General features: G+C 42.0%; 1 protein-coding gene across 2 annotated transcripts in view; it reads left to right on the top strand.

Annotated features, from left to right (window-relative positions):
- Window positions 1-13,669, top strand: part of ADK (adenosine kinase) — a 298,671-nt gene that overhangs the window by 702 nt on the left and 284,300 nt on the right. Inside the window, exon 1 of one of the 2 annotated variants that reach the window (XM_074590931.1) lies at window positions 8,047-8,183. The exons of the other annotated variant lie outside the window; for it this stretch is intronic. Within the exon in view, the coding sequence (XP_074447032.1) occupies window positions 8,170-8,183 (14 nt within the window). The 5' untranslated portion in view covers window positions 8,047-8,169. Of the gene's footprint in view, window positions 1-8,046; window positions 8,184-13,669 lie in introns of those variants that run through there. 2 annotated transcript variants of the gene reach the window in all.

The following is a 13,669-nucleotide window of genomic DNA, read 5'->3' as shown; positions in this document are numbered from 1 at the left end:
GTCCCCGTTAGCCAGGAATTTGGCTATCTAAAAATCCTCCGTAACAGATATATTTTCTTCAGGACACGTGGGATGTTTTTAAGTGTCTTCTATTGAAATAACCTGTGCTATTTGCTATACTTCCTTATTTGTGTGAAGAAGTGTATATCACTGACTGAGCCCCACCTGACCGATGGCCTGCACAGAAAGAAGTCATTTATTTTTAAATGTCATAGCAGAAAAATATAAGGTTTCTCAATGCAGGAAGCACGGCCAAAATGTGTACCAAGAGAGCTGTAGTGGAGCTCTTGTTGGTGCAGTTTCTGATCTGTTTTCTCGGGATTATTCACATGAATATAACTGTAAGGTAGCCAATCTTCCAAGTATTCAGTCTATGAAGAGGATTAATGACATGAGGCTTGAAAGGTCCAAAATTACTTTGGCGATAACTAATACCTTGCTCAAATATAGCATAAAAGAGATGTACTTTAGCACAGACATGAGAACAGTCCCTTTTGGTACTGATGTCCTTACTGAAAGAACTAATCCTATTAAATTTGTCAAAGTCAGGGTACTTGCTCCTTTGGCATCTGAGTGACTTTTCAAGTCTAATAATAGTTGACAAGCTCAGTTGCAGATAGTGGAAGAGGAAAAATGTAACTGAGCTCTGAAAGCAAATAAATGGCAGGCGGCAGTGTAAGGTTGTCATTAAAAAGCAACAGTTATTTCCATGGGCCTTAAAGCAAGGTGGGACAAGGAACAGGGAATTGCAATGTTCCTGTTTATAAAGCTCATTAGAGGAAAGTGCTTTGAGCCTAAACATGAAAATTCAAAAAATTGAGAACATTATTGAAGTATGAAGTTAAAAATGTAAAGGATGTTTACAATGGAATGAAAGCCCATGGTGACCTGCTCCAATAACAACTGATTGAAGTGAAATAATACTTTTCTGAGGTATGATGGATAAAACATGGGGAACATTGTTAAAACTTGTGGACTCTAATTCCATTTCAAGTTATTTCAAAATAAAGTGTAAACTAGACTCCAGCCCTCTTTCGTAAGAGGAGAAATGCCATAATCAGCTGCTGATTAAATAAAGTTAACGTGTGCTGTGGGCCGCAGGTTGGACTTGTGAAGCGGGTGAGGTGATTGGTGTAGATATGTCGGACCTCCGCACTCCCTTGAACGGAGGAGCAGCAGGAGCGTGTTTGGCTGAGTGCTGCTGTTGGACTTTGTCCCATGTTAAGAGCCAGTACGGAAGGTACCAGAATGGTCAAGATTCCTTGATTTTGTTGTATTTGTAATGAGGTTCGGTTGTTAATGCAAAGCGTTGCGACATATGCTTGGGAGTATTGGAAACAGTTAACCTACAGATTAGAAAAGAAGTGGAAAAATCACTCAAAAATTTTGGGAGGTAATGACTTCATGTTTGTTGTCTCAAGAATTAGAGGAGACTTCCTTATTCTCTAGATCTGAGACTCTCCAGCCTCTTCAGAAGACCATGTCTAATGGACTCAACAAGGATGATCTTGTACCTTACTTTCCCATACTGTATGAACCTCAGTCTTTCCTGTGGCTACCATGAAAACTATTTTAGTATAAAACAACGACGTAAAAAACCCTGAAATTCCACTCTGCAATATAAGATGTACCTTGTCAACAACAACAAACATGTCCTTCACCTATATTTTTTTTCATCATTGTCTCTCTCAAAGTGGCATCAGGGAGGTTTCATGGATACATTTTATTTATTATTTTTTTTAGTGCCTTTTGATCCTTTCAGGCAAAGGAAAGCAAATATTGCTCCCTCATGAGGTAGGCAAAGCTGACCGGGTTCAGCTAAAGTTGTTTGAAAGCAGTATCGGATGGCCGGCCTTTGCCACCCATTGAGCAGAGCACAAAGCCCGAGACCCAAACCAGCGTTCCCAGCTCAACAATGCGTTGTGCTGACATTAATCTGCTGGGCGGCAGGTTTTGCATTGTCTTTATTGACGGGTGCAAATCCCCGCTAAAACCAGTGGGCTTTAGGCAAGATCTATTAATGCGTGCTGTGTTGTTCCAGGCTTCTGACTATGTCTCTGCTGCGTGAAATAAAATATCATTGTGTGTGTAAACTGTTCTGTTTGAACAGAAAATAGGCTTGCAAAACTGCAAACGGCTTGTCGCTGAGCGGTAGCATCAACTTACTGGAAACATCGTGAAGTGTTACTTTAGAGGAGAATTACTAAGGATTTGTGTCCTTTTATATTTGGTTTGGTTTTATCTTGGAAGTCTGTGAAAACTGCAAACAGACTTCTATTAACAGACTGCAGTTACGAAAGAATTTGGATGTTCTCTGTAGAAATGTTTGAGCTCATATGGACATGTCTGTACTGAAATATGCACATGTACAGAAGAAAAAATTAACAAACTTGTGAAATCCTCTGCTGTGAAGTCCCCTCTGCTGCATTATGACCTGGCTGTTCTGCAGCTGCTGTATTGATTGAATAGTCCTGACGTAGCTGGCTGTTTGGACAAATCAGTTTATCTACATGGAGACAATGTAAGCATTGAATTTGATAAATACTTCATACTAAAAGTACAAGGTACAATATTATTCTTCTTCTGTTACTATTAAATATCTCTTTTCAGAATAAATTATCAAACACCCTGGGTAATTGTTATCAAAAGCAGGCCTTTGTCATTACTGTTCCACGAGATTTTAGACAGCTTCATACCCATGACTGTAAAAATATTGCTAATTTCATACATTTTTAATTTTCTTAATGAGCTGGCTTTTAATTTAGCTTATTCCTTCATCAGCTCTCTGCAAATGAAAGAAGATTCTGAATATTTTAAATTAGCTGTGACAAAGCTTTCAGTTAGAATTCAGTAAATAATTTTTCTTTCTCTTACTATCTCTGGCTTTTCTTTTTTTTCTTTTTTTTTAATTTTTAATTTCACCTCGCTCCCCATTTGTATTCATTTCAGTTTCTGTCTTCATGGCCTGTACTTTTCTCACTTTCCAATTGCTCATATCTGCAAATATGGGTAACTTTTTCCATGTCAGTACTCTTAATGGCCTGGTAGTACAAAAAAAGACCTGAGACACTAGCACCTTGCTGTGTTTGCTCACAGAAGAACAAAAGCAATAGACTTTTTTCTTCAGATGGATATTTAGGCCCTTGTAGAAAGCAGACAAACAAATAATTTTGAAGACACTAGCAACAGACTTGGCTAATTTTGCTTGATTTAAGACATAACAGCAGCAACCTTCCCTTCAAAGTCGTGTTGACAGAAATATAACCAAAACCGGAATGACTTGCAGCATGGAAAATACTTTGCACTGACGGTTCAGGCGCTCGTTTCCATTGTTCAGAAATGTAACTCTCAAATTACTGTTTAGATTGACGCGTGTCTTTGCCTGGCCTTTGATGTAATCCCGTGGGATTTCTCACAGCATGTGTCATATTTCCACAGTTTTGTGTTCTCGTATTGGAGAAGCTTGTTACGGTGTTTTCATCCTTTTAATTAAAGTAAGTCCTTGCTTTCCATGAGGGAGTGTGTAACCCGAGGAAAGAGGAGGTCGTGGGAAGGCTCTTTCTGCCCTGGACCACGAGCATGGCTGGTGTCTCTCTCTTTCATTACTGATGTTACCTGCAGCCCACCTGGCAGAAGAGTCACACTGACGAACAACCGTAGTTTAGACATAATAGTAGCCTTTACTAATACCCTGCAGAAAAGTACACCTCTGACTTTGTGTGCTGCCTCCCTGAAGCCAACAGGACTAGTCTTGTCCCTAGAGCTGCCTTGCATGCTTGATTACCCGTGGGAGGGCAGCCGGTGCAAATACGCCGATTTCATCATGAATCTTGGAAGTTCCTGTGAATTTTCCCGAGACTTGCGAGTTCCTTCTTTTTCAGCTAATGAAACAGCTTGTGTAGAATTACTCATCTAATTGGATCTACTAATATTACTTATAACCCGACAAGGAAGGTGCCTTGAAAGAAGGCTTGAGCGAACGTGGAGGTAGTTGAATACAGAGTCAATGCAATAGTGTGAAGTGCGCTTTCTGTAGAACAAGACCTTGGCTTACTCTATTACTGCTGAGGTATACTTGATGTGGAAATGTTTGAAGCAAAACTCTGGCTTGTGATTCAAGGTTGTGATATTGAATTTGAGTAGTTACTTACACAGGTATGGTACACAAGTATTTCACAAAACCAGTTTCAGAAGCAGGGACCGGCTTGCTATCTAAAGGTCATTAATTACTATTTGCTGGCACTGTGTTGGAAAACCTTACCTTCTTGAAAAAAGTAAATTGAACTTGCAGATACAATGTGAACACTGTTTTCTCAAGCCTGTTCATTTTCTACTTACAGAAATTGCTTCTTAAATAATTTCAATTTACATACTAATATTATTTACATAATAAATATCAAAGCATTTTCTGTGAAGGAGGGAAGTGCTACGCAGAATTCACTGAAGGGAAAGGTTTTTTTTTTCCATTTTGAACTGCAATCATATCTGTAATGATTGTTTGCCCACAGTCAAAGCTGTTGCACACTTGAAGGATATGGTAACATAAAGCTACTTGTTGGCTTTACGCTACCTTGGGATTTCATTTACAGGGAGAGATTTTTGTTGTTTTTTTTTCTTTTCATTGTATATTCAGTGATACAAAGCAGTTGTAACTGTCTCAAGGGTGGGCTATTTGACTGGACTAAGAAAAAAAAAAGCATAGCGGTCTGCAATGTGATGAAGATTTAGCAGATTTATAGACTTTGCTTTGCTCTTACAGCTGTATGGTCTGTGAAGCTGCATTAAAAGAAATGGGATTATGCTATGGAATTGTAAAATAATAATTAAAAAATCTTTTTAATACTTTACTACTAGATCCATACAAGATAAAAATGCATCTTATTTTAGGTTGCAAAATATGAAATTCACTCTGCAGAAAAGTTTTCAAAACAACCACTGTTCTAGTAGAAAAGATGTGCAAGCTCTGCAAAATGCTGTTATTGAAAGAGAATTTGTGGACTTTCTGCTTGCTAGTCCCATTTTATAATGTCTGCTGAGGCCATTATGTAAAAGATCAACCTTCTGCCTTGTGAAGACGGAAGAGCGGGCAGCTTATTTAAGATTAACCCTTAGTTTTATACTTTGAAGAAATTGGGTGAAATATGGGGGTTAGTGGAGAACTTTTTGTTTATGTATTGTAAACTGGACGATTTATACCAAGTCTTTGTGGTGTAAAACATAACACATTAGTCCAAGGCTGAGGCCTAGATTGCCTGTATCTTGGATACACAAGTTACAAATGTATAAAATATGTAGTTTTGTGGATTACTTCAATAAAGTGGAATTTTAAAAGTTCTCACATGCTTACCATTTGTTATATCAGATAGGGGTGCAGTTCACTTTTAATTCACACCGTGCTTGAAAAGGAAGTGTTTTAGTGAAATCACCTGAGGAATAATTGTTCATCATACATAGAGGAACTCGTGTGGTCATGAAGATCTCTTCCTCACAGTATACTAACAGAAGCAGTTGAAATTGTGGCTAGACCCTGTCAGGTATTATACATTTTTAGATGCAAAAGCTGTGAATTCCATATTTCCGTCAGGGATTTCTGGAGACAAAACACATGTGAAGGCACAGGACAGCTGCTCCACGCAAGCAGAGCGAGTTTGGAAGGTGTCAGGGAGGCTGAGCAAACTCAGCTTGGCTGCCCAGCACATATGTGCTGTGACTACGAGTCGGGCTTGTGGCACAAGCATCATAAAGTTAGTCTATGAATGACCATAAGAGATAAATGACCATTTTTTCCAGGGATACCCTGGTTGCTGTTGCTCCACCTACGTGTCAGGATGTCTAGAAGTTCCCTGGCAAGTGACCAAAAAACGCATAGTGGTAGATGATGCCTCGAAGACATCAGTAACGGTAGATCCTGCGGGTATGTGATAGTACAGGCAAGACGGTTGTCTTGCTTCCACTTGGGAATAGCTAGAAATTTATCGTGCTATTGGCAAATGCTGTTGAGGTGTCATACATGCTATTTCATGAAGGGCTGTTTAATTTTCTAGAAAAACACCCTTTTGATCCTATCTTGCTGAACTGGTAAAAAGTTAGAAACATTTGATGGTACCTCATTTGGACTCTGTAGCTTAATATTCATAATATGCAGTTGTATGTTACAAATTACTATAAATATACATTATGTTAATGTATTGTATCTATTTTCTTTCACATATTCTTATGTGCTTGTTAAAGCCAAGCAATTATTTATGAGGGAATCTGCAACTTGATTTTTAAAAAAATTGATTTGTTATTTAAAATACGTGGGACTTTACCCAAGGGGTAAACCAATGGGACCAACAAGACCAAGCTGTGGTAGTGCTATTGTTATACTTGCCTCTGATGGGATTGCCCCCCCCCCCCCACCTTTTCAGTTACAGAGGTTTGGCTATTAGGCACTGAAATTGTTAAACTAGGAATAATCTATTGTTCAGTGTGGATCAGAGGATACAGTCATTATATATCCAAATACAGTATTTACATTTTATTAGAGTGCAAAATCTTTCATCAGGATTTAGGAACCTGTTGTACTGTGTGTTGTGGCAGTAAAGGGATGGATGCTTTTCCCACTCCAATTAGTTTGACGTTTCAAGACCGCTGACACATTTTAGTAATGAGAATTTTGTAAGTGGTGGTTAATTTTTGGGTGTCCAGTTTAGAGAACCTAGGAATTTTTTCCTACATCAGGTATTGAACGTAAATATTCCTGTTACCTTTATGTGACAGTATAGGTTGTTGAACATCATGAACATCTCAAATTTTGGCATCTCTTCTGTCACACCCAAAAATCAGCAAGTAGTTGAAAAGTTTGGCTTTAATTTTTCTGAGTACAATATTCCCATTTTGTAGGTGGAGAGGAAGGGAAACTAAGGCTAATAACCACATGATTAGGAAGTTGTAAAGTTCAAATATTTAATTAGAGGTGACACAGCAGTACTTAACAATGTGGGATTCACTTTTGGCAAAAACAACCTCTTCTGACATTAGTTTAATGAATCAGAGTTTCTGGTGCTGGTAAGTTAACAAAAAAAGTGCCAAATCTGCACAGGGTAGCAATGACTTTGACAGCCAAATGAAGAGCAAGTGAGTGGACGAGTGAAGAACAGGAACCTGGCTTTACCGACACTTTCCCTTTCCGGTACAGCAGTTCTGCTTGAACGTTGGGCGGACAAGAAAGAGGTTGGGTGATGAAGGGCTGCCTACCCCTTTTTCCCCCGCAAACGGTGGCAGACAGGCCCACGTCTCTTTTGTGTCTCCACTCTTGCCCTCTGGTGGGTTGGAAAGATGGAGTAATGTGCCACAGGTGGCTTCCAGGCCCTTCAGCAACCTGGGGATAAAATCGAGCTCCTCTCTGGAAGGCGAGTGGGAGCCCGTGTCCGCGTGGCCCTGCCCCGCTCCTTGATGGCCATGGGGGCTGATGCCCGTCGGTGGTGGCCAGGGAGGAAGGCTTCCCAGGTGGCCTCCTGAGGTGATGTTAAGGCGTGACCCAACGCACCAATAAAAAGAGTGAAAATGCCTTCTTGTGTGTAAAAATGGGGTGTCGGGGAGGTGCCAGTCAGCAGTCTCGGGGTCCCCTTGGGAGCATGGCAGTTCCCACCGCCCCGTGACAGCTGAGGGGCTCCGCTGGCCATCTTTAATGTGGGCAGTGCGGCTGGAACGCCGCACCTCCTCGCTACCTCGATTAAACGTCATTTTATTTTTTTTTTTAATTAGCGCTGACCACCATCAGTGCCTCCTCGGGCCGGGGGAGGGAGGTGACAGGAGGAGGTGTGTGGGCGGTGCGTGCTCCCTGCCCGTACCAAAGATGGCGGCCGGGGAGCCCGGGGCGCCGGCCGGGCGGCGCCGCCCGGTACCGCGAAGCTCCCGAACCGGGGCTCGGGCCCGTCAGCCGGCGCCCCGACCCCGCCGCCACCTCCTCGCGCCCTGCCGCCGCCGCTCGAGGCGCCCGGGCCCGCCCCCGCCGGCCGCCCCACAGCCAATGGCGAGAGGCGCGGGCGGGGCGGGGCGGGCGGCGCGCGGGTGGGTGGGGCGAGCGGCGGCCGGCGGCTCAGTCGCGGCTGAGGCGGGCGGCGCGAGTGGAGTAGGCGACGCCGCTGCTGCACAGCGGGCTCTGCTGCGGGCGGACGGGGAAACATGCCTACCCTCAGGTAACGCCGAGCGGCTCACCGCAGCCTAGCCCGGCGCCCCCCCGCCCGGGGAAGCCGTGCCAGTTCCCTGCCGTCCCCTCAGCCCGACGGGCCGCGGCCGGGAGGGGAGGGGGTCACCCGCTCCCGGGGTGCCTGAGGTTGATATCTGGCGGGCAGGTGGGCGCGCGCCGGTGTCGCCAGCCGCCGCCCGACGGTCGTCCCGGTGTCGGTCCTCGTCCGTCCGGGTAGCCCCGGCGCGGCTGCCCGCCCTAGCCCGGGGGAGAGCCCTGAGGAGTGATGCGCCGGGCCGGGCTCCCGGGGGTGGCCGGCGGGGCGGCGGCCGGGGCGCGGTGGGGCTCTGCGGCCATGCCGCTGTCGGAGGTAGAGGCTGAGGGCGGGCGGGCGCCAGCCGCGGCGGGGTCGGGTGTGGTGGGGCTCCGGCAGCGCCGTCGGACCGTGCAGCATCGCTGTGGCGTGTCCTGGTTGGAACCTGGTTTTAAATGAATCCCAAATAACGAGGAGCAGGGTAGTACTAACCGTCTCGGCTCGTAGCGCTCTGTTGGAACGGCGTCGTCGTCAGTTTGTCAGCGATAACCAAAGAATGACAAACCCTGAACTTAACGTTCAGTGAAAGGAATTATTGTGACTGGTTTTGCTTCCTAAAACGGTTGCTCTTAGGACGGGGTGCTATCGTGAAGTGAACTGGTGCTCTTCATCACGTAGTTATTTTGATCAGTGCTTCGGTTGCTAAAGAAGTGCCTAAAATTATGGACTCCAAGTTCAATGATAATTCAAGGCGACTCGCCCACCTTCTCTCTCCACCCTCAAAACTTGGTGTATCGGATTTCACGCTGTTTCTGACCCAGGAGTACAGATGGTAACTCTTTGGAATTGCAGTAGTATCTCAGTACTGGAGGTGGTGGAGTTAGCGCAGCTGCGTGAGGAGCTGGGCAGTGGTGGAACAGCGTGGGTTTTTTCTGCGGCAGCCCTGCTTACATAAGGCCAAGGCTTTTAGGCTTGGCTTCTGTGAATGTGTCACTCTGGAAGACTATGAAAGTTTCATAATGAATGAAATCTTCACTGAAGATACTCCTCTAAGTCAGTATGTAAGCATGTAACTCCTTAGCCAAATATTGCCTTTACTTGAGACCTAAGTAAGGAAAGCATGTGAATAGTCCTACAGGCTATTTGTATGTTTAAGGTCTATATGCTAAAGTGATTTTGCAGACAAGTGATGCAAGGGAAATTGTCTGAACTCTGGAATTGTGGAATAATAGTTCTGAGGACCTTTTAGTGTCAGAGAAGTTATGGTTAATGGTAAATGTTATCTTATGCACTTGCATTTATGTTGCGTAGGTAAGTGGGATGAGAGAAGGATGTTCTTAGTTGAGAGCTTATAGCTATTCAGATGCTATGAATCTGATACTACTGCTGTTTTCTTTTAACTACCTGTATAAATGATTTTTGTTAAATTCAAATCTTGTGTTACATGGGGCTTAACTATATTCCTTTGTGACCGAAATGGATATGCTGAGAATAGGCTTAGAAGGTGCCTTGTTTGGCCTTATTTTTAAGGGCATAATGAAACCCTATAGAAATACTAGCATAAGGTATGGTTTTGTAAGATCTAAAATATTTGTAAATGGAAGACTAGGCATACAGCAGGCTGTTGTGCAATTGGAACACCCAGATGTCCCAAACATATTTTATTAAGGCTTTCTGACTGTAAAATGTCTTAGCATAAGAATTTAATATTAAGTGTCCACTACAGCTGCACAGCAGCATGAGGCTGTTACAGAGCAATAAAAAGGTGACATTTTCAACTTGTCTTCCTTTACTATTAGTTACTATTGTGTACATGATAACATTTTGCAGCAAGAAAAAATACAAAATTTTTTAAAGAAAGAAGGGGATATCATCTTTTTTTTTTTTAAGTGAGACATGCCAGTATCAAAGGCTCAAAATATTCCTCTGTCTCTGTGCCAGTAACTAATAATAAGCTTTCAGTGATATTTTGATGTTGCTCTTCTACTGAAGTGCACGGCAGTATGGGATGATAACAATACTGTGTGATAGTTAGATACAACTCTGCTAATGTTCAGCAGCTGACTTGAAACAGGACCATATTTTTAAAAATGCCTATAACAGCAGAACATTAGTAATGCATAATCATGATGTTGGACACAGCTTTCCAGATCGTTCAGTTACATTTAATTTTGTTGACTTTTTAAAAGTGATTGAAGGGGGTAGCTCAGTATTGATGTGGGATTTTTTTGTTTTGTAGGGTTTTTTGTTTTGTTTTTATCCAGTTTGGTTTCACTTCATTACTTCTGCAACTTGTGATAAGAGTAATGCGTGAAACACTGGCTATTTGTGAAAAATCAATCATCTTGACAATTTCCAAACAAATTGCCTTAATTAGCAGGTGAAGATCTATTTATATTTAATGAATTACATTGCTTGAACTTATAATTGCCACTCACTCTTCATGTAGTCCAAAGTTAAAAGGCAAACTCAAAAAATATATATTGTTGTCAAGAGTTTAGAGTGCAAATGCAGTGTACATCCAAGCTTTCTGTAAAGTACGTTGCTGCTGTTCCTGTAGTTTTGCCTGTTAGATGGACAGTGTATTTCTGTGTCCATGCAAGTTTTAGATTTGTATAAAGATCTCATTCTTAGTTTACAATTTTAAAAGTATATGTACTATTCATATACATATTCGTACTCCTGTGTATGCATATGCATATATATGTACACATACATACTGATTGTGTGTAGTCAATTATATATCCTTAATTTGTGCAGGTGGAGGAGTTGTCACTTGTTTCTTGCTTCTTTTGCAATAGGTTAGTCAAGTTAAGTAAGAACATAATTCTCAAATTATTAGGTATCAGTACACCCGTGCAAGAGAAGGGACTGGAGAGAGTCAAGGAGGCTGTGAAGTACATAGGTGTTCTGTGTCTGTTGCAGATACGTATTTCCCAAATAACCTATGAATTGTGAAATCACGCTTTTCAGGAAACTATTGCTGCTTACTCACTATGTTTTAGGTTTAGTTGGTTGGTAGTAATCTGTGAAATTTGAATCAATGCAGGTGTCCAGTGTGACTGAACAGCAAAAATAAGGGTGTAGCAGTTCACATGTGCTGCTGAAAGTGATAAATTTGGTGAGACTGTAACAATTTAATATCTCAGTGTCTTGCTTCAAAGACTTGTAATTTAGCATTTTCCAGAATGCTAAATATTATGTTTAATCTTACAATGTCACTTTACAGAATATATGTGACTTCTAACATATTTTTTTAATTTTTATTTTTACAGAGGAGCAAACTGTAGCCAAGTAACCGCTATACCTCATGTTGTGCCACAAAAAAGTGCAATATTGTAAGAGTGCAGATATTTTGCAGCTTTGCAGCCCCTCAAGAAGGGAAGGGTGATTTTCGCTGCACTGAAATGTAGCCAGTGTTATGTTAATCAGGTTGAACATGCTAAGGATTTGCACAGCCAAGTTTCTCTTTTTAACAGTAGAAACACTGGACTTTCCAGATTGTGGTGCACAAAGCTTGTATTAGAAAATGCTGATCACAGCGATGATCTTAAATTTCTGCTTAAAGTTGTTGAATTTTTAAACTTTGTGACTTGGAAGGAGATTGTTTAGACTCTTCCCATTTTGCCCAGAAAGGCATTTTTACCAAATGCGGTGTCAGTTAAGGAATGACACAACTGCAGTATCCAGTACCAATGGAGTGTATGGATCTTTCTTCTTTTTGCCAATGGAATGTTAATATCTAGTTTTAAGCATGGAAGTTCTAGTGTCTTGGGACTTAATTAATTCAAATATTTAGCTGAAACAAACACAAACATGGAAATACATGTTAATTGAAAACACAAGGCTAGCTGTTAGTATATACTAGCTCATGTGTTTAGATTATTTACAAAAATACGTTGAGTGGTATAATCTATGTACCTCTTTTCTTTATAGAAATCAAACAATTAATGTACTCAGTTCTATGTGTTTGTGTTGTGGTTTAACCCCAGCCAACAGGTAGATCTACCCAACTGCTCACTCACTCCCCGTGGTGGGATGGGGGAGAGAATCAGAAGGGTAAATGTGAGAAAACTCTTGGGTTGAGATAAAGACAGTCTAATAAGTAAAGCAAAAGCCGCGCACACAAGCAAAGCAAAACAAGGAATTCATTCATAGCTTCCCATGGGCAGACAGGTGTTCAGCCATCTCCAGGAAAGCAGGGCTCCATCATGCCTAACTGTTATTTGGGGAGACAAATACCATCTCTCCAAGTGTCCATCCCTTCCTTCTTCCCCCAGTTCTATATGCTGATCACGATGTCATATGGTCTGCAATATCCCTTTGGTGAGTTGGGGTCAGCTGTCCCGGCTGTGTCTCCTCCCAACTTATTGAGCACTCCCAGCCCTCGCTGGTGGGGTGGTGTGAGGAGCAGAAAAGGCCTTGATTCTGTGTAATCACTGCTCAGCAATAACTAAAACATCCCTGTGTTATCAACACTGTTTCCAGCACAAATCTGAAACGTAGTCCCGTACTAGCTACTATGAAGAAAATTAACTCTACCCCAGCCAAAACCAGCAGCTTGAAAAGCTGTCAAGTTCTGCTATCCTGCATTTTGTTACGAGAAACAACTATGCTGAAGTTGGGGAGAGCTTGCCCAGAAGTTTCAGCGTAATGTTTCTGAACATACATTTACTAGTCTAGTGATAGCTACCTTGGCTTTTAAAACTTTCCATCCCAGATGGCACTCTACTACACAGCCTCTGGAATACTCAAACAGGGATGATGATAAAATACTGTGGGAGAAGGAAGGCTTCAGGATGGAACAGGACTTGTATGTGATGTAGAGAGCTGCCTGGATTAAATGGCACTGAAAGTGCTACTTGATGTATTACGAGTTTGTATATACGTTACTGGCTTGATAGAGCTTCTGTGGATGTTAAACCAGCACAAAGTTGCTCTTGTGGTGCTTCAAGTATATTGACAGGTATGTTCTGCAGCCCGCAGCTTGTTAAATGTTCGGTAGCTGCTATTCTGCTTTTCTGTTGAACAAGGTAACTTCATAGAACTTCATAGGTAGTGACCTCAACATGTCAGCTGTATTTCAGAGTTTTTGAAGTACAGCTCTGTTTTCTGGTGTACCATACACTTAAGTGCTGATATTTGTGTTATATGTTATCAGTTATATACACTTTGTTCTTAAGTGTAGGTATAAAATTATTGATGTGTAGAATTTCACAGAATGTGAGAATTGGCTAAACATCAAGTACAGGAACGTACAGTTTGTGACAAATCTGCATTCAGCACTTTTAGAATTCTGACTTGTCCATTTATTGTCCTCCACTACTGCCGATGCAATACTTAGTTTTTAAAATGGAGAGGATGTTATGTCTTGAGGCTCAAACTGCAATCCCCTTTATCCTTATGTCTTCTTAACTGTCATTTGTCTCTCCTTCTTCTAGGTAGGTATAACTTATGGTTAT

This window comes from Larus michahellis, chromosome 6 (genome assembly GCF_964199755.1).
Source record: "Larus michahellis chromosome 6, bLarMic1.1, whole genome shotgun sequence".
Classification (NCBI taxonomy): Eukaryota; Metazoa; Chordata; class Aves; order Charadriiformes; family Laridae; genus Larus; species Larus michahellis.
Note: the sequence above shows the minus strand (reverse complement) of the source record. Positions and strands in the feature narration are given on the sequence as shown.